This window comes from Natrix helvetica (assembly GCF_964273705.1).
Source record: "Natrix helvetica genome assembly, chromosome: Z".
NCBI lineage: Eukaryota > Metazoa > Chordata > Lepidosauria > Squamata > Natricidae > Natrix > Natrix helvetica.
In genome coordinates, this window is record NC_138554.1 from 115619201 (window position 1) to 115643508 (window position 24308).

General features: G+C 31.9%; 1 protein-coding gene across 2 annotated transcripts in view; it reads left to right on the top strand.

Annotated features, from left to right (window-relative positions):
• Positions 1-24044, top strand: part of MINDY3 (MINDY lysine 48 deubiquitinase 3) — a 28999-nt gene extending 4955 nt beyond the window's left edge. For both annotated transcript variants that reach the window (XM_081969618.1, XM_081969619.1), the window contains exons 3-16: positions 539-618; positions 1617-1674; positions 2677-2850; positions 6994-7045; positions 8226-8340; positions 8936-9009; positions 9354-9433; positions 12160-12230; positions 13607-13687; positions 18497-18569; positions 20138-20210; positions 21064-21151; positions 22250-22321; positions 22916-24044. In XM_081969618.1, coding sequence (XP_081825744.1) covers positions 539-618; positions 1617-1674; positions 2677-2850; positions 6994-7045; positions 8226-8340; positions 8936-9009; positions 9354-9433; positions 12160-12230; positions 13607-13687; positions 18497-18569; positions 20138-20210; positions 21064-21151; positions 22250-22321; positions 22916-23065 — 1241 coding nt within the window. In that variant the 3' untranslated portion in view covers positions 23066-24044. The remainder of the gene's footprint in view (positions 1-538; positions 619-1616; positions 1675-2676; positions 2851-6993; positions 7046-8225; positions 8341-8935; positions 9010-9353; positions 9434-12159; positions 12231-13606; positions 13688-18496; positions 18570-20137; positions 20211-21063; positions 21152-22249; positions 22322-22915) is intronic.
• Positions 24045-24308: the final 264 nt, after the last annotated feature.

A 24308-nucleotide genomic window follows, 5' to 3' on the forward strand; every position in this document is an offset into this window, starting at 1 on the left:
ATGTACATGATTTTGATTACCTGACAGCAGAGCAATCCCAAACAGCCATAACTATGAGTGCCAATCATTCAAAATTGTCATAATTTCAAATTGTTGCCAAAGGTTGCTTTGCAGGGACTACTTGTAAAATGGAGCGAAGAATTGAAGCTGAAACGTATTATACATGCTATTCTTATTTAAATGAAATTTGTGAACTGTTGAAAACTACTATTTTGAGTAGCTGTTTAAAGAGGCTGAACACATTCTGCTTAAAGATATATTATTTTATCTCCTTAAATCAACATAGTCCAGCGATGATTTCTTGGTATACTACAGAATACAGCTAGAAAAACCTTGATCTTTATTTCAGATAGATATAGAAATATAGATAGCAAATGAAAAAGAATGTCATTAGCTATGGCACTTACAGATAAGGTTGAGACTTGGAATGTTGAAGAACACGAGTTTGATAAGGAATATGTTATCAAAAATATGCTAAAGTTTATTAATGAACTTTTTTTCTTGGAAATAGCCAATTGAAAATTTTTCTTTTCCTCAGGATTTGTGTTCAGTGACTCCGAATCTACTGCATTAGAACAATTTGAAGGAGGCCCTTGTGCTGTAATTGCACCAGTTCAGGTAATAATGCTAACATCTGAGTAAACGAACCTGAAAAATATATTTCATTACTGATATTTGGCTTATTCGATAATTTAAATCACTTAGAATAAACAACTGTGGCATGCTGCATAGGTAATACTGAATTTAAAACATAGTACAGGTACCTCAATTTAGAACCGTTCATTTAGTAACTGTTCAAAGTTACAGTGGCACTGAAAAAAGATGACAATTTTTCACACTTATGATCCTTGCAGCATCTCCATGATCACATGATCAAAATGTAAATGTTTGGAAACTGGTTCATATATTTATGATTGTTGCAGTGTCCTGTGGTCATGTGATTATCTTTTGCTACATTCTGACAAGCAAAGTCAATGGGGAAGCCAGATTCACTTAACAATCATGTTAATAACAACTGCAGTGATTCACTTAACGGTGGCAGGAAAGGTCATAAAATGAGGCAAAACTCATTTAACAACTATTTCACTTAGCAACCGAAGATTTGGGGTTCATAAATCAAGCACTACCTGTATTTTGAGATATTGAAGTCTGTAATATTCATTTAATATGACATTCATTTAATACTACAACTATCAATTTTTAAGTGAAATAAAAATATACATCTTAAGAATACAATGTTCTTCAAGTTTCAGCAATACTTGATTTCGAATAAAGGTAACTGGTGTTTCTAAATAGGGATAGGTCTACAATCCCTTACTTGACATGAAATGCTTCCTATTTTTTAGAATAGTATGTGTGACAAAAGGGATTACACTTTGTACAGGATCTTGTTAGGTTTGTAGTGATATTTTCAGGTAATGTAATTGTTAAAAGACATGAAACTAAAATAGTAAATTCTATATAGGCATAAGGGAAAAGGACTTCCGTATTGGGGAATATTTCTAAATCTCTCTCCCCCTCCCAAATATTAAACCAACATTGAAAATGAAAACTCTTTGCACCATTGAAGATCAAACGATACATTTTTGATATGTCAATATTGTCTTTAATATAAGGCACTCCTTCTGAAGAAGCTTTTTACTTGTGAGAAATCTACATGGAGACAGTGTCAAGGTAACTATGAACCTACATCTCCAAGAGGGTTATAATGCCAAATTTTAAAAATGATATGTGCTAAACTAAACAATAGTTATTATTTATAGCCAATGTTTATTAATCTGCATATTTCAGAGAAGATTATGCATTTGCTGATGATTTTAAAAATAGAATTGTAACATTAAACTTAAAAATAGAATTTAGGCTTATAAGTCTAACAGGAAACCTAATCCTGCACAATGAGTCAACATACAAATTAAGCAAGCAGCAGGAATTTATAATATATACTTCTTTCTAACTGGCATGCTAGGACTTATTGACTACTGTGTTCAGAAGGGATAAAAACACCTGGCTATTTATTTGTTTCTTGCCTTTATTATTTTTGCAAACAACTCAAGACATCAAACATATCTTGTATATCTTTCTCCTATTTTCTCACAACAATAACAACCCTGTCAGACAGTTTGGGCTGAGGGGAATGTCTGACAACAAACTCATTCTCCCTTTCTTGTCTGGAATTGTTGAAGGAATGGAAGAGATGCATCTACTTTCTGATTTAAACTCTCTATTGGATCCAGCTGGCTAATCTAAACTTTGCCTTTATTGACACATTCAAAGATAGTGAAGTATTGCTTGCCTTTAATTTATTCCTGGATGTCTTATTCTAACTCACAAATGTCAAACCCAATCATGTCATGTGATGTATCATGACGTATTGTGACATTTTTTGCCTTTGCAGAGCTGCCGTGAGCCAGGCAGAGAACACTTCATTCCAAAATACTTTCTTGTCATGCCCACTATTTTAAATAATTTAGAAATCTGAACTGACAAAAGTATTGGATAGTTCCCAGGAAACTGATGAAATTCAAAGTCATTGATTGTCAGTTCTTTTCTTAAATTGCCTTAAACCTGCTGGGATTTGAGGAAGACTCAGTATTAGATTGTATAAAGAATGTTGCTACATGTTTGCATGCAAGTTCCTGGTCAAATCTTTGTCTGTTCTGACTTTGAATATTTCAGAGGAAGAGCAGAAAAATCTCCTTTGTCATGCATTGTGTGAAATTTTGGAAATGACTTGCTCTGATCAATCAGAGTCCTACTCTTTGGCAACATGGCAAAGAGGAAACCCTGTGGAAGATACTGCTAATATTTCTGAAAGTTCAGCAGAGTCGAGCCATCAAGAGGAACAGTCATGTAAGATATTTTGTGTAATATGAGTCAATATACTTTGTGCTTTTTATACAAAATGTATTTTTCAAGATATAGAATTATTTAATATGATTCTACAGATCATTTTGTCCTCTGTTCTTAATCTTCATTGCACCTCGTAGTCTTAAGTTTGATAGACATACAGTAGTTTAGAAATATTTTAAGCCTAGGCTACATTATTTATATTGTTGATATTCTGACTGAATCTGATTGGGTCCAAATAAGTCAGGTAGCTCATTACTGCATAAACTTTTTTTAAAGAATCAAGATAATCTACAGATAGCAAATGTGATCTTGAAGGATATATCCTATCTCTCTTTCTTGAACACATTCAGTTATCTTTTCTAATATTAGAATATGCTTGATATGCAATGTGCATAACCTAACATGTTAATAATATATCAGTAATATATAAATGTGGATACAGATATAATTTTAAATTAAGCACTCAAAAGTAAAGCTTCATTGAAGAAATGGTGGGGGTGAAGAATTCACAGAAAGTGTTTCTTCTACTTGCTCTTAATCCTTCCTGCAATGGGAAGGAATCCATTCATTTCATTCAATAGATCCAAGTTCTTGTACAGTCCTGGTATAAAATCAGTCTATTAGCAGACAGTACCAATAATAGACAATTAAAAACTGTAGGTCAGTTTGTTCTATAATGCAATATTATTTAATATAGAGAAGTTTAGAAAAATGCCTTCTGGTCTAATTAATGATATTTTGAAGTTATTACTGAAATATTTTCAAAATAAGCAAATAAAATTTATATTTTACATAAATAAAAATACATTGAAAAATTAATTTTTTAATAATTTAAAATATATTTTAATGTAAAATATTTTACATTATAATATGGTTCAAATTCTTCTTAACTTACACCTAATAGTACAGTTGATGCTGTCATTCTTTTAAAAATATTATTTATAGTAACTTTTTGGAGCCATGGTGACGCAGTGGTTAGGACACAGTATTGCAGGCTAATTCAGCTCACTGCCAGAAATTCGATCCTCACAAGGTTACCTCAACCTGTCATCCTTCCAAGGACAGTAAAATAAGGAGCCAGATTGTTGGGACAAATGTAAACCTCTTAGAGAAGGCTGTAAAGCACTGTGAAGTGTTATATAAGTCTAAGTGCTATTGCTATTTTGATTTAAGCTTTTTGTTGCTTTTGTTTTCTAAAGCCATATTAGTTATTGTCTCCATACCTAATTGGAAGTGTATAAACATTTCAAGCTGAAATATTTCAACCTCAGACAACGCATTCCAAACCCTAACCATAAGCACTCTGATTAGTTAAATATAGAAAAGCATGTTTCAAAAGTGGGCCACTTCCAGTAAATTCAGAATGAGAAATTTCAGTTTAAATTCATTCCAGTTCTGAAATATTTTTCATATATCCAATTTCTATTGGGTATGATTGTAATATTTACTGGCTAGATTGTCGTACTTCCTATTTGTTTATTTTTTATTTTGTTTTAGCCTAATGGAAGAACTCAATGTTTCCACCTGTACAACTGTATCAAAAATAAAACTCTTGGTTAGGTGGAATGTTTTCAGAGTAGTCGCTGCTGTGGATGAATAGTAGTGTCCAGTAGTGTCCTTTAAACAGTAGTGTCCTTTAATGTTTTCATCCAAAACTTAGTTGAATATAGTCATTAATATATCATTAATATTTGTGCAGTCGATGTAATTTGTTTTCCAGTAAAATATTTATTATCCTTTTAAGCCTATGGAAATTTATATTTTGGTGAAATACATGAATGAATATGAAACATATCTTATTTTCAAGTGACTGATTCATGAAGAGCGCTAACCATTTTATAGTGAAGGAATAATGTTTGATAAGATTGTAAAAGCTTTAAATGAATTATAAGTAGCCCTCGCTTAGCAATTGGTCACTTAGCTATTGTCTGAGGTTTCAATGGACATCCCCATTATGATCTGATTACAGATGGCCATATTCTCCTCCCTGTTGGCAACTGGCTCATATTTATGACTATTTGCAGCATCTCATGGTCACATGACCAGTATTTTGGAGAGGTGTTTTTGCTAGTTTCCAGAATAAAATGCCCATTGGAAGAAAATGGGTTTGGTTAATGAATAAGACATTTATTTAACGACTGCCCCTAAAAACATAAAATAGGTCGGAATCATGTGGTGACCTTCTTAACAACCATCATAATTCACAATCAAAATCCCAGGCTTAATTACAGTAAAAAGTTGAGGAGTACCTGCACTTACTAATTTTCTTTTCATATGTGGGGCCACTGATTTATATTAACCCAGGAATATGAAAAAAAAAAAAATTTAAGCCTACGGCTATTCCATTACAACTCAGATTTTATTTGGGGGGAAAATGGAACATCACCTGATTAGAGTATAGTTTTGTTTAGTTGTGCCTCAAATAGCTTGGTAAAGAGGGCCACTGCTTAGTCATACCCTAAATTAATTAAGGTACCACATATTTTGCTTTAATGTTGGTAACACAGGTGATGGATTGATATAAATGGGTTGCATACATCATTATTAAGGCCCATTTAAGTTAAATAATGTTTTCTTTGACAGGAGGGAACATTGTTCTGATAAAATAAATTTGTCAGTAGAATGATACTGCTGCATGATACATAACAAGTGCTAAGGAAAAAAATGCTGAGCTTTTCTATTTAATGCTTTCTTCATAATCACTGGAATATGCTTATGATTTATCGCTTCTTTCCATTTTAAAGGAATTAGTTGAGAAGCAGTTGTTATTATCCTTGTTCTGGTACACCTTCTCATGGAACAAAAATGCAATTATGAAACTCATACTGATAGTAAAATATATTGGAGTTGGTAATTGCAAAAACAAAAATTGAGATTTTTCATTTCTTATACCTATCTATTCATATTATTAAATAATTATTAATCAGCTTAGAGAGATTAAACTCTTGTTTAGAAATAAAGACTTTGATTTCTATAGTACGTTCCTCTTTCTATTGTTTCTCTGTTCTTTACTATTGCACTTAGTTCAAGCTCAGTGAAATTGATGAAATAATTTATATAATTGATTTCTTTGCTTTACATTGACTAAAATAATGCAGGCTCATTGGTTCAAACTTTCTTATTCCTTTTTTTTTAGCCTATTAATGATTTGATATTTTATTAGATGCAATAAATATATCAATATTTTTCATTGAAGCTTATTGTTTATACCTAGTTACTGTTCCAAATGTATTTATTACACAAAGCTTCACATTATATGTTTTATTAACCACCAAGTAGCTTAATATTAAGATTTGTTTTTTTCCTTATTTGATATATTTATCTGACTTGCAGCTGTGTTTCTTTTATCAAAAGTGGAATTCTTTTTATAGAATTCAAAATCTACAATCATTCTTTGGATATTTATTGTCAACTGCCCAGTTACCTGTGGTATGTAGTAAGATGGGCGGTCAATAAATTTAATTAAATAAGTACTTATCGTATTTATAATAGATACAGCACTGTTATGTTAATCTAATCATAAATCACTTATTTTCATTACTTATGAAATTCAGTAACTAAATTCCAATAAATTCCACTTAGAACCTTTAAACTGATTAGGCATCGGTTACATTGAAAAACTCTCTTTAATTTTTCTTTCAAAAAGTAAGAAAAGTTAGTAAAAAGTTTGAATTGGAAAAGCACTAAATGTAGCATTTTTTGCTGTTTGGTTAGTTATTAAAAAGTGCAAAATATTTTATTTAAAAGATGCATTCTCCTAGTTTGCTGTTGTAGTGAAACAATTTGAGGAAAATAAAAAATACAGCTTTCTTACACTAATTCTGTTCTGAAATCCAATTCTAAGTTATCCTTTTAGGAAAAACTATGCTTGTGCTTGATAATTTTCCTGCAATAGTTTTCATAATTCATGTCAAACTGACTCTGGTTAGTTTGCAAAGCTGTTGAAATTCAGTGGTTTTGTAATCTTGGCACTATTGACTCCTAATTTCATTAAACTGGCATGTACAATGTAACAAAAGTACTGAAAGAAGGTGTGGGGGGGAGTGAACTTTCGTTATGAAAAGCTTGAATGTGTTCCAGCTTGCTGTGTGTTTCTTGTGTCAGTTTTGGTTGTCTGTGCTAAAAAGTATTTCTTGTATATAGCTGCCTTGGCTGTGGAAGAGTTTGGCTTTGAACGATTTCATGCACTAATTCAGTAAGTAACATTTTGCAGCACTTAAAATGTTCAAAATTATCATTTTAAGATATAAGCTTAGTATTGTTTTATCCCATGTGACTCAACATAAAGATTAAACCTGCTTATGCTCGTGCAACCTGCTGCTTTAAAACCAGAAAGAAACATACATGTTAGGAGTGGTGGGAAATAACACTTGAGATTTTACATGAATTTTTAAAATAGAGAGGAAAAAGAGTGTTAAGTGTGCAGTCTCTTGGAGCTATAATTTTCTGTATCAGAGCTAGTTTTGTCCAATAGTTTTGGCAGCTTTACAAATTTAAAAATTATTAAAGTCTCAATCCACGCGATGGGCAGCGAAATAAACCTAATAGTAATAATAATGATCTGTGACACCTGTTCTGTGAGCCACAGTGGTTACCAGTAAGTTTTCAACTACAATTCAAAGTATTTACGTTGACCTATAGAGCCCTTCAGCTAGGGTGTGCACCTAGTTGTCTGATGAACTGTTTTTCTCCCTTATTTCTGCTCACTGAATAAATTTTGACCCAGTGGGTAGGCTCTGATTATTATGGATCCCAGGTGAGGTGCCTTTTCCATCATGACACCTGCTCTTTGAAATTGTGTACTCTGTAGGCTGGTGTTGGCTGCAAACTGACATCCTTTAAATGGACCATGAAGTCTTGATCGTTTTTTCCAGATGCTAGCTTAGGAAGAATATGCTTTTAAATGTTATTGTATTGAATCTGTTTTTAATTTGTATACTGCTGTATACTGCCTAAAGTCATGAATTGGGCAACCTATACATTTAATCCATATATACATGCATTAATTTACAATATATATGTTTCTGGCAATGTGTGAAAAGTTGGCTTTATATAGAATCCTATTTTGGCATTCTATACATTTCCAAGGCATTGTATAAAATGCCTAATTTCATACATTAAACATAACCTGTATAAACATAGTGGAGATTTTAATAAGATACCCATTTACTTTATAACATGTCAAATATTTTCAGATGTGGAACCTTAAACATTTCTTTGTAAAATTTTGATTTATTCTGCTATATTGATGCCACTAATAATGTATACCTGCTACAACCACTGATTTTCCCAATAGACAATTGTTCTTAGTTATATTACATTTACATTAATCACAAGTACTGAATGCCTAACTGACTTTTGTTTTTAACCTTCAGCAAGCGTTCATATGCCAACTTTTCTGATTTCAAGGATGCAGTCTGGAATCACCATACAATGTGGGCAAATAAATTTGGAGTGCTACTTTTTCTGTATTCTGTGATACTTACTAAGGTGTGTTTTTAAAACTCTATTTTAGAACTTCTAAAATAGCTTCATTAAATTATATGCTTCTAGTACAAGCATGCATGTGTATGTGTATGGATGTTTATGTAGCTGTAGGTTCTGGTCTTTACTAGATCTCTTAGCTTTGTTTCTGAAATGATTATAATAGATTGGTTGGAGGAAGACTATTTAAAAGATTAAAGGATCTTTTAAATAATGTATTTTTTCTCCTAAAATGAACAGAATAAAATAAACTGTATTTTAAAGACTAATATTACTTGTATATATGCTGAATTTTAAGTCTTTGCTCAAAAATATGGAGGCTTTGCTATATAAAGCCTGGAATTTCTTGAAAGATTCTGGAACGAATTAAAGTGGCTTTTAGTTTTATACCACAACAGAAGAGGATATTGTATAGGATAATACCTATTGACAATTAAATTATATGAAAAAATAAACAAATTGTAAGGTAAGTCACTTGTTTAAATTTTCAGTCACAACTAACTTTCAGAATAGCTAAAACCTATTAAATATGCATGCTAAAGAATTGGGAAAAATATATTTCTTAGCACAAATATGTGGCCATTGTCCTATAATTTTTAAGGGCATTGAAAATATAAAAAATGAAATTGAAGATTCAGCCGAACCATTGATAGATCCCGTTTATGGTCATGGAAGGTAAGCTGTGTTATTTCTATCTTCCTTAAACTAGTGACAGAACAAATGCTATCTTAGAAATAGCATTAATTGTGTAATAATTAATCATCACTTGATAAAAATATGTGTAACTGGCTTTTTATGTAATATTTATTACTTGTTGTAAGTAACTCTTACAAAATTGAATGGAGAGTTAACTTTTTACACCTTGTAATCTAAAATGAATGTCTTGGTTATTCAAAAAGGTGTATGCACAGGATACTGTGTTTTACTATTCAGTTGAGTGAGGAGTTTAAAATACCTAAACTTTTTTTAGCAAAAAGAAACAGTACAAATATCAAAAACCTTTTCTTCTGCCTTTTAAGCCAAAGTTTAATTAATCTTCTGCTGACGGGATTTGCAGTATCTAATGTCTGGGATGGAGATAGGGAATGCTCAGGAATGAGTAAGTATAAATTTGATTTGCCTTATAGTAATGTGGAATTTTTAAAAAACATATTTATTTGCCTTGAATTTGAATTGCATGCAATTCAGATGAATTAATTCTGTATCTTTATTGGAATAATCTGTTTAAAATGAATAAAACAGAAAGGATGTCTTTCTGTTTAATGAGTGTTTCCTACTGATAATCCCTACAGATATGCAATCAAGCTTATTTTCCACAACTTTCTAGTTTTATTGATAAACTCTTTCCCCATAAGATTTTATTTCAGGCCTAAAATGTAAGAAATAGAATTAAACATCAATAACATTTCAAATGAATTGTATACCATAGAAAATTATAATTTTACTAATCTGCTATATTGCCTTTTTAGGTAGAATAGATTTTTCATGGTGATTCCTTGACTTTTCAGTTTGACCTGGTATTTTAAACTATCATCATCTAAAGTTAGATTGAAATAACAATTGAGCTATATAAAAACAGCTTAAAGTTGCAGGCTATATTGTACAGAGCCCTGAGCTCCTTCTTTCTGAAGGTGCAGTTAATTCATCCTATAAGAATTTGATCTTACAGCCTTGAAATAGCTTTGATCTTAAAAGAGAAAATATAACATTAAATAATCATTCTACTTTCTTGCCAAAATCTGATGCTACACTTTCATTTTGTTGCATATCAATCTTTAATTGTTGCATATCAATCTTTAAACTACAGATATTCCTTGACTTATGACTGATGCTTAATGGACAGCTGAAGTTACAATGTACTAAAAAAAGTTATTTACAATCCATTCTTGAAGTTACAACTATATCACTACCACTTTGGTGACATGATTACATTTTGAACACTTGGCAACTGACTCACATTTGCAATCAATTGCAGTGTTCCTTGTCCACATGATTATGTTTTGTGACTTTTTGTCATTTTCGGGGGGGAGGGAACACCCATTGGATAAACTAAATTCAGACATATGGCCATGTGATTTACTTAACAACTATGATTTACTTAATGATCATAAAAGAGGCATAAAATTAAATCTAGCACATAATGGCTTGACATGATTAAAAGTTTAGGATTAATTGTGGCTATAAATTAAGGATTACCTACAGCCTTCCAATAAATAATTGCAGTATTTTTAAATCCACAAGATGGCAGTAGCCCATAACGAAAAAATAATAATAAAGCTTTTAGAATAAGATAAAAATGTTTCTCCAAAATCATTAAATGATAAAGAAGTGCTGTTTCATTATGACTGTGTGTGCAAATGAGTTAATTTTTCACTGCTAATTTAAAATTGGATCTCTAAAAATGTTTTTATGCAATCAAATTTCTGTGACAGTGTACTGCTGAAAAATGTATCAGATTCTATCCTCGAGTTTAGTCTTGTGATCATGTCTGAATGGAAGTTTAATCCTCATATCACTTTTTGTTTAACCAAGCGTATGTTGCATATGTTGCCATGTGTTGCAATTTGATTAGAAGCAAATTATTATTGGAAGACTTAAAACTGTTTTATGTTTTAAAGAAAGAACTTGAAATAACTGTGTGGAAAAGTTTAAATAGAATGTAAAATTAGCTTTTACACCCACTTCTCTCCCTCCCTCTCAATAACATCTAAAGAAGAAATTAAAATTCAGAAGTAATAAAATAGCATGTAACAGCATGCAGTGGTCTGCCTATCTCAATGTAGTCTATGCAACAGTGATTGGATAGTGGAGAAGGACATTCAAATTGTAGCCAAATACATGAGATGATGATTTCTGAAACTGCAAACACTTGATTTCTATAACAGGAAAACAGTGATCTGAAATGACTATTCCGCTCTAAATACATCTTATCAATATATGGTATTTAAGAGGATGGGTTGGATTTCCTCTCATATTAGTTCTTGGGATAAGCTGTGAAGGAGTTATTCATCTATATGTTTTAAAGAGCAAACTCTTTCAAAAAGGAATACATATGATAGGCAATGGAAAGGAATACATTGTTAAGAAGACAGCTTAACTTTTAGGATACTCCGTGGGCAACTCAGAATAATTTTTACTAAACACGTGTTAAATGAATAAAACTGTCTTGCTATCAGTTCTAGTTATGGGTTTGGTTGAAGTGATCTTCAAATAGAAATTTTATATCCCTGCTTTGTTTAATCCCACAAACTTTAAATTACAATGGCTAATATAAAATTCTGACTTTTATTATTAAGAATTGTTGTGTCCTCTGTTACAATTTCGAAGGGCAGTCCCTGAGAAATAGTACTTTTGCCTTACTAGTTTTTAAAAATTTTCTTTGTCAGATGTGTGAGCTTCTTTACTGAGATCCTCCCGGTTCTACCTCAAAATAAATGTGATACGTGTGTTCAAAAATTGTAATGTTGCCTAAAGCCAACAATTTTAATCAGTTTAGCTTAGTTTCCTTTGTATTCCTTTGTATTCTAGCAGAGTTTCTTGAATTCATAAGAATTTGTTCTAATTCTTCAGTTGTGTAGTCCTTTGCTGATGTATGCTTTTCAGTTACTATTTGTCTATCTTTGCTTCATTAAACATAAATACTGAAATTAGAAAAAATATTATTTTAATGTCACTTATTTCAGTTGTATTACTCCCTCTATATATTTTTGTTTGCCATTCACTTTGTTAATATAGAACAAAAATTTCATTGTATGGTGTAACTAAGAAAAAGAGCTATGAATCAGACTTTGAATAATCAAATACGGGAATTTTGTCTCTCTTTAGAATTACTTGGAATTAATAAACAAGGAGCTGTTGGTTTTTTGACACTTATGGAATCCCTGAGATATTGTAAGGTAAGCTTTTTAAAACCTGTCATGTGAAAGCATGATGAATTATATGACTTGAAAAAACAATTCACTTATGTCTAATGAATGAAAGAATTACCCAGTGTTATTTTGAATTTCTTATATTAGAGACAATTACATACTTTTTACATAAACTATCAACTTGCGATCCTGGATGGTACCTTTAAATTTTTGGTTTGGTTCTTTGTTTTCGCTACTTCAGTAGTTTCCTATGAAATACCAATATCTAATGCCCCAAATTATACCAATTCACCTCTTAAACATATTCATTTATTATATCTATACCAACATCTCATTTATTTCTACATTGAACAAATTAATACAGTGCTATATATGGACTTTTTGTAGTCTTTGGGTATGGCATGTAAGTATGAATGATAACACTGCTATAACATTAGAGTTAGATATTTATAGAGATAGATGATAGATAGATAGATAGATAGATAGATAGATAGATAGATAGATAGATAGATAGATAGATAGATGATAGATAGATGATAGATAGATAGATAGATAGATAGATAGATAGATGATAGATAGATTTTACAACTTTCTTCTTTAAAAGAAGCATTCACTCTTATAGTAATAGTTAAAAGAGATCAGATTATTTCCAATTGGAAATTGAATTTTTTGTTGCATACTTAACTCTGTTTATTATATCAGGAGTCGGGCATTAACATTTATTAGATCTATGTGGTGCTTAGAATACAGAGCAGAAAATGTGTTTCTGAACACTTGTAGGAATACAAGTAACATCTGCTGGCAACTCTTAAACCAAACATGTCCTTTCCTAAGATTGTATTACAGCTGTGGATGGTTGCTGCATGATCCAGGAAAAAAGACTGTTTTAAGCAATTGCTGAAAAGTGTTATACAAGCATCTCACTATGTTCTGAAACATCTTTTTTCATTCCAATACAAATAACTCCATCAGCAATGACATTTATATCTCACCTCACTTTAACCTCATAGCAACACTTTTGATAGCTACATAAGGCTCTATGAGAAAGTCTGGCTCAAAATTATCTAATGTGTTTTATGATCAGACCTTAATCTGAATCTTATTGTTATAAACTAATACCTTTACCAAATGCCATACTGAATGTCAATTTTATATTTGTTTCTTATTTTAGTAGAGAAGTTAAATAACAACTGGTTCTCACCCCTGATCTATGATACTTTATCTTGGAATGCAATTTAAGTCATAGTTAGATGTCCAGATGTAGACTTCTATTCCTTGAGTACTCTGAGTCTTGTTTACCCAACAATATTTTGAAGCAGGAGTATGCATTATGTGCTCCATTAGAAATGTGCTAATTCTTTTTTGTTTTGTTTTGTTTTGCTTTAATGTTTTGTTTTTCTTAGGTTGGATCCTACTTGAAGTCTCCAAAATTCCCTATTTGGATACTTGGCAGTGAAACTCATCTTACAGTCTTTTTTGCCAAGGTAGGATTCCTTCCTTTTTTATTTCAATGTTTAGAGCCAAATAATATTCTTTGAGTCTTATAGTTCAAGTTTTTTCTTAAAGTATAATAGTTTTTCCATACAATAGTGTTTGCAAAACAGATTGGTAATATTGAACCTTAAATGAAAGATATTTCTCTAAATCTATTGAACTTAAAAATGTTTTAAACATGTGGCTTGTTATGATTGAAATATCTTCAAAACTTTCTTGATTGTTTGGTATGGCAAAGAAACAAACCCCCTTTTAATATTTTTCAGAAACAACAAATCCATACATGGCTATTTTTAGAAAGTTATGTATTGTATTGCATGTATTGTAATCTGTGATTTTTCAGTGCTGCAAATAAAGGGTTGTTCTGATTTAATCCAGAACCACTCATCAAAACAAGAAATGGCTCTGCCATTGCTTATATTGAATTGGTTTTTGATGAGCTGAGGAGGTGAAATTTGCTTCAGTTCAGCATCATTCCAATCTTGAATTAAATCTTTCATTATTCAGCTCCCATCAAATTTGCAGTAACCAAGTGTTGTTTTTTAAAAATAAAAATAAAGAGCAGAAAATTAAAAATAACAGAAGCATCACATAAGGGAGTTCAAGAAACTTTAATGAGGAAAATATTATGTAAAAGTAATGAATTTCCAGAAAGACTAAAGAACCTTGATTTATTTTGAGCATTAATGATATAAGTGTTCATGATCAAAACCAAGCTTTAAACTGCATTATAGTCTCTTTATTAAGATATATTCCTGTGAGGCAAAATTATATCAGTAAGCAAAGTTATGCCATTTCTGTATTGCTGAATCTAGCACATGTATGTATATTTTTTCTAACTAATCTTACTGTGTATAGATATTAAATATGATAATCTGAAAGGTTTTACAGCTCATGACTAACTGTGGACCATGAAAATAGAATTGTTTATACACCTAGTGGGTTGAATTCATTTTTTTCTTTGGAAGAAAAATCTAGTTTCTGTCTACTTCCTTTTCAAGGTTTTAGCAATTTACTTCTAAATGAAATAATTGCAAAATCTCTTATATTTTAAATTAGTGTAGATACTATAGTATATGAACTACAATATTTTCAGAAAGTTTCATAAACAGTGGTTTCTTATTGAAGGCAAATCAAGATTGACTACATCTGAATATATAATATGAAATGTTGTGACCATAAAACTGTATCATTTTAAATATAAACAAATAAGAATTGACCTATTGAAAAAAGGAGTAAAGGAGGATGTGATGCAAACTACCAGTATCTTATTTTGTACCACTTGAGAAATGAATGCAATACTTTCCTATTCTGTTCTTTATAAACACATGTATCCAAGATTCAAAGAATTGAAAGTATATATTTAAAAATCTAGTTAAAAACTAGTATGAGTTTCTTGTATTATATTCTTCAAAACAAGTCACTCATCTTTTCACATTTAGCTGAAGTTATCTACAATATGCTTTACAGCTGACTTTAAAGCATCTTAATATATGTAAAGAAGAAATGTTGAAACTTGGTGAATACTGGTACAATTATATTGATGGCAAAAATTTACAAGTCTGTTTGTCGCCTGTTAACTATTTGATCATCCTGTAGACAGTAATGTATTTGACAGCTGTTGACTGCCCACCTACGTTGCATATATTCTTGTATACAGCATTTCTTTTCGTTCTTTACAAGTGCAATTAAATAACCTTGCAAATTCATTTCATGTTGTCTTTTGAAGTGGTAAGAAACAAGTCTTTGATTTTCTTCATTGTCTCTTTGTGTTGAAATGTGTACACCAATATACACAATGTTTTATTACTCTCTAGTAAGAGAATAGTATTAAGGAGACAATGTAAGAATATTTTTAAATCTTAGCCTTGGGTTTCATTTAGTTGTTCTGGGTGTTATTTTTAATTGAATATTTTGTAATATACATTGGTACCTGTGAGAAAAGAAATATACGAATTCTGCAAACAGTTTAGATTATTACACATAATTTCAGATTAAACTATTTTGTTTATGCTGTGGCATATTAACATATTCAACATAGTAATATAATATTAAATCCAATTCTGATACAGATGCTATTCTGTGAGTGATTAGATGACTTTAAAAAAATCTGAATGTTAATTGTATACTATAAGTTAGCCATAGGATTAAAGAATAATTTAATGTATATCACTGTGGTCATAATTTCAGTTAGCTATTGTGCTTTGAGCACAGTGTGAATATAATTATCAAATACTTATATGAAAAGTAATTAATTGCTGGATGTATTTAAGTGATGTTGCTTTGTAAACTGGCTTACGCCAATATAGGGCTATAAAATTGAAATAAATAGAAGATAAAATTAAGTCCATATTTTTTTTAAAAAAAGTTTTCTTCACTAAGAAGAAAAAGTGTATAAAATATAAAACTTGAATAGTTCTCGTTAAATATAGTCAAACTTCTTTGATCTAAATGACTGAGGTTGTTTGGCATGCCTCAACTCAGTATAGCCTTAAATTATACTGAATTAGTAACAAGTTTAAATTTAAGTGGGTTTTTTTTTTCAATCTTATGACTTGTAGTATATTTCAGAGATATTTGAAAAGGTTTCAAGCTGTATAGAACTTTTTAAACACATTTCTGTCACTATTCTCCTATCTTGCCCATACTAACCTGAATTAATTATAGCACTAAGCACTAAAAGCTATTAACAGAATTTTAAACATTTTGTTTTTCCTGGGTTGAATAGTATCTTCCCCAAAAAGGATTAACACCTATAGAGCGTATATGAAATGGTTTTCTGATGTGTACTGTATAATAAATGTATATAGCTTCATCCTATTTTTAGATTAACAGAATTTAGGAAGTTTTTAAAAAATGGTTTGTTAAAACAGAATCCAGGAAATTCTATCAGCAGTTCTGTTGCTGTAGGGTTTGTGTGTGCTGTTTTTGATTTGTAAGAATGAAAACAGCTGACAAATGCTCATTAAAATATACTAATGGACTATGTGTGTTTGCCTTCCAGGGTAAACATGAGTTCTTAAAATAAACCTATATTATCAAGGAAAACTAGATTTAAATGGCAGCAAAATGGACAGTAAGAATAATAATATGATTTAAAGAATGAAACACTATATGTCCTATTTTTGTGTTATGGTATGCTTTGAAAAGAATTCGGAAAACAACAAATAAGATTTCTTCCTTGAAAAATAATTTAGGATGCATTTTGATAATACGCATAACCTGGGTGCTTGTGTTTGGCAGGAGGTTTGGAGATTTGGAAAATAAAATAAATACATATAGGAAAAGTTTACATGTCAATAAATATTACTGCTGCTTAGAGTGAATGAATAGTTTGCTTTTCAGTACTTTGCAATAAAAATAATACTTTATTCAATTATAATGATAGAGAACAAAAATTTTATGTAACAAATATAGTGAGAGAGAAGTTTTGTAAAGCTAATTCTTTCACTTGTGTTATAGCAAGAGCTTCAATATCCAATGGAAATATTTTTCTCAGAGCATCAGGGAAGAAATCAGGGCAGAAATAATACCTAACCAGAGAGCTATGTAGAAAGAAGCCACATTGCCATCAACACAAGCAGGGCAAGCTACTGTATATAAACAGCAAGCAAAACTGCATTTGCTTGCTATATACATTGGGGGTGCGAATCTTGCTTGCACTGATGATGTTACTTAGCTGGGTTGGGAAATGACTGCCAGAAAACAACCAGACTTAGACGACATCAAATTCAACAGTCCTTCATCATTCAACATTTTAAAAAATACTAGAAAATCTCAAAACCTCAATTTGGGAATCTATAACCTGTTTTGTTATTTAGTACAAAGCTTTTTTTAAAAAAGATCATTTTTGCATAATAATAAAAAGTAATTGCTAAAGGCTTTATGCATAATTTGTTGGTATACTAACCTGGATTGCCAAATCATAGGTTCGTAGCTACTTATCTGTTTAGTATAATCATCTGCTAGAAAGATGTCTTGAGAAATAAGATTATCATTATTATTTGTAATGTTGCATAGTTGGTAGGTTTGCAAACTATGTTTTATTACATAGTTTATTACCTATCTGGTTCCATCAGGCATGTATATGTCGTATATATGTCTTGGTATATGTTTTGTTATATGTATGTCGATATATTTATTTCCTATGTTTTGTTGTACGCCGCCCCGAGTCCTTCGGGAGAGGGTGCGGCTAAGAAATAAATATTTATTATTATTATTATTATTATTATTACAAGATCTCATTAAATATTTCATTTCTGTTAATAGCATTTTTATAATAGCCCATAGGTTACAAGGGCCCACATGCAAGACGGTTTATGGAATAGTGTTTCAACAAATGAGGAAGGAGAAGTAGTAAAATTAATAGAAGGAAAGAGAAGGTGACTGCATAGAAACAAATGGGGTAGCCCAGAAACGAAGATCCCTTTTTTATGCAATTGCAATATTGAAAACAGAGGAGGGAGAAAATGTCTTTTCTTTCTCGATCAGCTCACAAAATTTTTGTGGACCTGTATGTTTATAGGTGTAAGAGGCTATGGAAAAATTCTTTTTGAAGCTTCTTCAAGCACTGTTTGGTGTGGTAGCTGAATGATCTTTCAGTTCTAAAGTTCCTTTCTATCTAAATCTAGATCGTCTATGTAAAGACCTCATGCTACATTTTTGTAGTAAAAACACAGATTTGTCAGACTTTTTCTAATGGTTTCTTCTAGAAAGTTATGTTTCCTTTATAAAACATTTTCCTTATAACTACAACAATGAGATTCAATTAAATTTTATGGATTCCCCCTCCCCCCCAGGATGTGGGTCTTGTTGCTCCTGAAGCGCCTTCAGAGCAGGCCAGGCGGGTGTTTCAAACATATGACCCTGAGGGTAAGTAATCTAGAGGCCATTTCAGTTGCCTCTCATCAAGTTAAGCCTGAGTTTCTTCCTACATATATTGGTTGAAGTGAAAATGAAATCAATTTCATCAGTAAAGTTATATCTCACAGGTAATATAAAATGCCTGGATTTTTTTTTAATGTTATATCCATATTTTCTGTGTTATTGGCTACTATTTATCCAGTCCTTAAATATAACTTACCATGTTAAGTAATAGCTGCTGTGGGACTGAGATCAGGGCCAGTGAAAGGAATTTAAGGCTCAGTGCAACACCAGGTTTGTCTTCTCCCCACATAGCTATAGATTAACAAGGCAGACAGATTCTTGCATAGCTACAGAATGTGAACTAAAATATTAAGTAACTAAAATACATTTACTGTTTTAATCTTGAAAGTCTATTTTACTGAACTCCTATACTTTCTGCTATAGAAATTGCCTCATTTAGAATAAATAACAGGACAAGGAAACAGTAGTTGCCCTGGTAATCTTTTTTACCTAAATAATGTCACAGTGCCCATTTATTCCAGTTTTACTGACCTTTAATTTGTTACTCATCTGTGAGGTGGCTTGACTCACAGCTACTAAGCTTACTCAAGAGAACCATGTAAACATTTTGTCAGAAACTTTGTGAAAGTCCAAAATCAAAGCATTTGATTTTGACATTCTGGATAAGCTAGCAAGCCTTGGACAGAGAGGCTGGACAGTGGAATATGGGCCCCAAAATTACAGGAAGACAATGTAGCTTCAATGATAGTTATCATCTGCCATACATCCTGCCCTGCTTTTCATCTGTTGATTGCTTGGTCAGGAAGGAAGGCAGGAACATCCATAATTGGTAGAGCAAAGTGTTTGGACAACAGGGAGATCTAGAGAGGCACATAAGAAGTACCCCAATTAGGTGGTCTCCACTTTTACAGGACCCAGTAGAACTCTGTATCCTTCAACTGGAAAAACAAAACGTCTCTGGTGATTGGAAAGGCCCAACAGAGACTTATTTCCTTAGAGTCCTGCGAAAAAATCAGGTGGAACAACAGCTGATGACCTCTTTCTATCAGTCCACCATAGAAAGTGTCCTCACATATTGTATTACAGTATAGTATGCTGATTTAACAGCTGTGGAAAGGAAGGCCCTACAGAAAGTGATCAATTCGGCACAAGAAACCATTGGTTGCCTTCTGACACCACTGGATGACATTGCCAGATCTCACTGCTTTAGCAGAGTAAGGAAGATACTCAGAGATGATTCACACCCTAGTCAGTGTCTCTTTTCACTTCTACCATCAGGCAGAAGATATCAAAGTATAACCAGCCAAACAAACAGGTTTAAAGATAGTTTCTATCCTTGGACTAGAGACTTTTAAATACAGCGACAATCACTCCATGCACACACTAGGTTTTTCTTTCTTTCTTTCTTTTGTTTCTGTTATAATTTTGCACCAGTGAGATTAAAACCAATTTCGTTGTATTTAAGTACAATGACAATAAAGATTATACTTATACTTATCAGCGCTAATCAACAAAAACATGCTGGAATGTTAATTAAAGTACTTTTTTTCCAGATAATGGCTTTATACCAGATCCTCTTCTAGAAGATGTAATGAAGGCCCTGGATCTTGTATCAGATCCTGATTAGTAAGTATAAATTGCCTACAGTTATGATATCAAATCACCGTGGTATATTTTTGGGAGGATAAGATTTGGTAATATGGAAGGTGAATTTCTTCTATAATACAGTATTTATTAAAAGTCAATAAAATCTGTCCTTTTCATATTTTAGTTTTGCAAAGATGCTTTAGCCTTTCTTGGGGTTAAAATAAAAGCACACATATACTGATAGTTTCCATTTATGGTTATGAAGCTTCCTATCACCACATTAACGAACAGAATTCAGATGTAGTCTACAGAGAGAAAGGGAAAGGGGCATAGGTTCTATGCCTGAAACTATGAAATCAGAAGTATATTTGTTACATAAAGGAGATTCTTGGTCCTAAATGTACCTTGATTTCATTTTAACCCAAATTATAATGTTTGAACAGGCTATCTTCATTGGGTTAATGAAGTGTGCTCGATGAGATGCTTAATGCTGCTACAGTTTGTATATTGAATTTTCTTGCTGTATCCTAATAAATAATAAAATCAGGGCTGGCTTCTGCAAGACATTTGGAAAATCAATTGATGAGTTAGTGCTGTGAAATATTTGCAGTAATTGTATAGTCTTCTCAAGAATAATCCCAGAAGATAGACATCAATCTTCTTTTTAAAAAAAACTTTACCTAATAAAGTGTGGAGTCTGTATTATTGCCGTTGCTTTGATTTTAAATAGATTTATAAATAACCTTATTTTGGCAACCAAATGCCATTCCTTTGCATTTGCTATTCAGATTCTAAATACAACTATTTGATTGTTTTTGGCATTTAAAAGTACAGCATTTAGTCATGCAAAAATATGTTAAAGTGCCATATTTTGTGTGTTTCATTGTAACAGTGTAAATCTCATGAAAACAAAATTAGATCCAGAAGGACTAGGAATCATCTTACTAGGTCCCTTTCTTCAAGAATTTTTTCCTGAACAGGTAATACTGTATTTCTGTGTTCCTATGATGGAACGTTTGTTCATAAATATTGTGTAAATCTCAATAGAGCCAGTGCTAATGCAGAGACATATTGTAATTCTTCAGCTCTTTGGATGAATTTCCAGACAATCCTGGATTTTAGCCATGATGATTTATTCCTGACCTATACTTTCAAGTCTCTTTTTTTCAATGGTTCCCTCAACAGTCCTTTCACTGAGTCCATACACATCACTGCTGGTCATTTTCTTTTTTTCCTTCCACAGTGAAATACATTTCCTAGAAAATGTCATAGTATTACAATCTTAATTTACTATAAATCATTGGAAGTACATTTACAGGTAGTTCTTGACTTACAACCATTCATTTAGTGAGCATTCAAAGTTACAACAACACTGAAAAGAGTGACTTACCAGTGGTTTTCACGCTTACTAACCAACACAGCATTACTACGATCATGTGATCACAATTTGGGTGCTTGGCAGTCAGCATGTATTTATAATGGTTGCAATGTCACAGGGTCACATGATTGCCATTTGTAACTTTTCCAGTTGGCTTCTGACAAGCAAAGTCAATTGGGAAAGCCAAATTTCCTAAATGAACACATGATTCACTTAACTGCAGTAATTTGCTTAACAACCATGGCAAAACAGATCATAAAATTGAGCACAACTCATTAATAAGCCCCTTGCTTAACAATATATATTCTGGTCTCAATTGTGAGATTGCCCTTGAAGGTCAGAATTGCCCTTGAAGTCAAGGACTATCTGTATTTGTTTGTTTGTTTATATCCCATTTTTTATTATTTTGTCAAATAATTCAAAGTGGTGAACAAATCCAACACACCATCTATTTTTTCCACAACAACAGCCCTATGAGGTTGGGCTGAGCAAAAGTGCTTGGCCCAATGTCATCCAGCTGGAAAAACTAGAACTCACTATATCCTTCTCCTAACCTGATGTCTCAATCACTAACCAAACTAGCTCCCATTATTACATTTGTACTAAAAAGCAATAAAAAGTGTATAAATGCAAAATAATGACAGAACTCTCCAACATGGCGTTAGTATATGATCTGAGATTGCCTTATGCTTCTTCTTAGGATCCAAAGGCTCAAGAATCATTTGCTGTGTACCACTACAATGGATTGAAGCAGTCTAACTGTAATGAAAAGGTATGAGAATGTCTTGTAATATTGTTGGGATTGCCACTTCCTTAGAAAAAGAGAGTGGTAGATTTTAGCCAACATTGCAATGGATAGTCCCCAACGGTACATATGAAAACGGTGTGTGTGTGTGTGTGTGTGTGTGTGTGTGTGTGTGTGTGTGTAGATGGCCAGTGGGCTCTGACTAGTGACAATGAGGAAGAACCAAATTGGCAGGGCTTCTTGAGTACTTCAGGAGTTGTAAAAATATACATATACACCGTGGATTGTTTTCCATTGCTATATGAGATGATCCACATGTACACAGTAGGTAACATCATTATATGAGAAGATGCATTCATTTTGATACTTGGGGCTAATCAAATTCAAAAGCACACACTTGAAAGATGTAGCTGGTCAGCAGTTTGTTTCTGATTAATAGAACTCATTTAATAAGTTCTAAACATCTTTTAATTTTGCTAAAGTATATTGTAGCAATACTTTGGCCCTTGAAATATCTTATATGTGTAAAATGGCTGTTTCTGATACCATTCATTTGCAGCTGGATTTATTTATTATTTCAATTTACATCGGATTAAATATATGATAATGCTATTTTGACAGGTCATGTATGTTGAAGGCACAGCAGTAATTATGGGCTTTGAAGACCCAATGCTGCAAACTGATGATACACCAATCAAGCGCTGTTTGCAAACCAAATGGCCCTATATAGAACTGCTTTGGACCTCAGATCGATCCCCTTCATTAAACTGATGTTAAGAAGAGACTTTGTATTCATCCAATATTTTGAATGAATGTGGGATATGCAGTTGACTGTATCTAAAACAAACTTACTTTACTTTGCTACTATACACTGGTATCACTGAGAAATTGTAAATGAACACTTTTTCAGTGTTAGTTTTTTTTTTAAAGAAAACCAATGACTTGATTTGTATTAAAACTAATTCCTATTTGGCCATAATAGAATAGGTAAAATGTGAGTTTGCATCCATAAGCCTGCTCATTCAGCCAGAAAGGAAAAGGAAGTGAGCTGCTATTTGGCAGTATCAGCACAGTGGATTAAGTTTGTCTTAAATATCATAGTATTCATTTGTTTCATGCTTGTTCAGTCATATAGTTTCTTTGAATTATACTGCCTTAGGGTACAACCTGTTTTGGGAGTCCCAATGTCCAAGCCTGACTGAAACATAAAGAACTATAAAAATATCAGGTAGTACTATTATATTGTTCTTATTTCAGGAGGCTTTCTGCCAGGAAACTCATCTAATGGGTTGTGGCCTGTACTAGAATATCATAGTTTGGGGAATAGATTGATATTTGCACTAACTATGCTTAGATGATAACATCTCTGCTGCTTTTCTCTGAAAATCTGACTCTTTATCTATGTAGCTTTTTTTTAAAATGAAGCAAAAATGATAATAGTATGGCTGGTGATAAATGATAAATACTATTTATTGGATGTTATACCATTCTTAAAGCTTACCTATTAGTCAAAGGAGGATTTAAATAAAATTGCATATTAATATCCTGAGTTGTATAAAGGATATATAAAAGCCTAACTGCAAAAAAGCGCTGTGATTTTTGTTCATATTATTATTGCCAAATACCTCTTCTCAATATGTATTAATAAACATATACCTATACACTACTATACATGTCAACATGCATGAGTGATCTGTTATTTATGTAGCATAGTGTATTTATTATCTAGCAAAGGCAAAATTAAAAAAAAGTTTAATACTAAGTGGGTTATTTTCTTCCTTACTGAACATGATAATTTGAATACGTGGAATCTTGACAAGTATTTTTTTCATCAAAGACTGAATTTCAACACAATTATTTTCTTAAGCATCAATTGCTTAATTGTTGAGACAACATGGCAGCAAAGCTTCATTACTGCTATTTTTTTTGATACAACCTTTATTTCAGTCATACTTTCATGTCCCACAAAGCCAGCTTCCCATTCCCTTAAGTAGACAAGATGAACTGCCTAGAG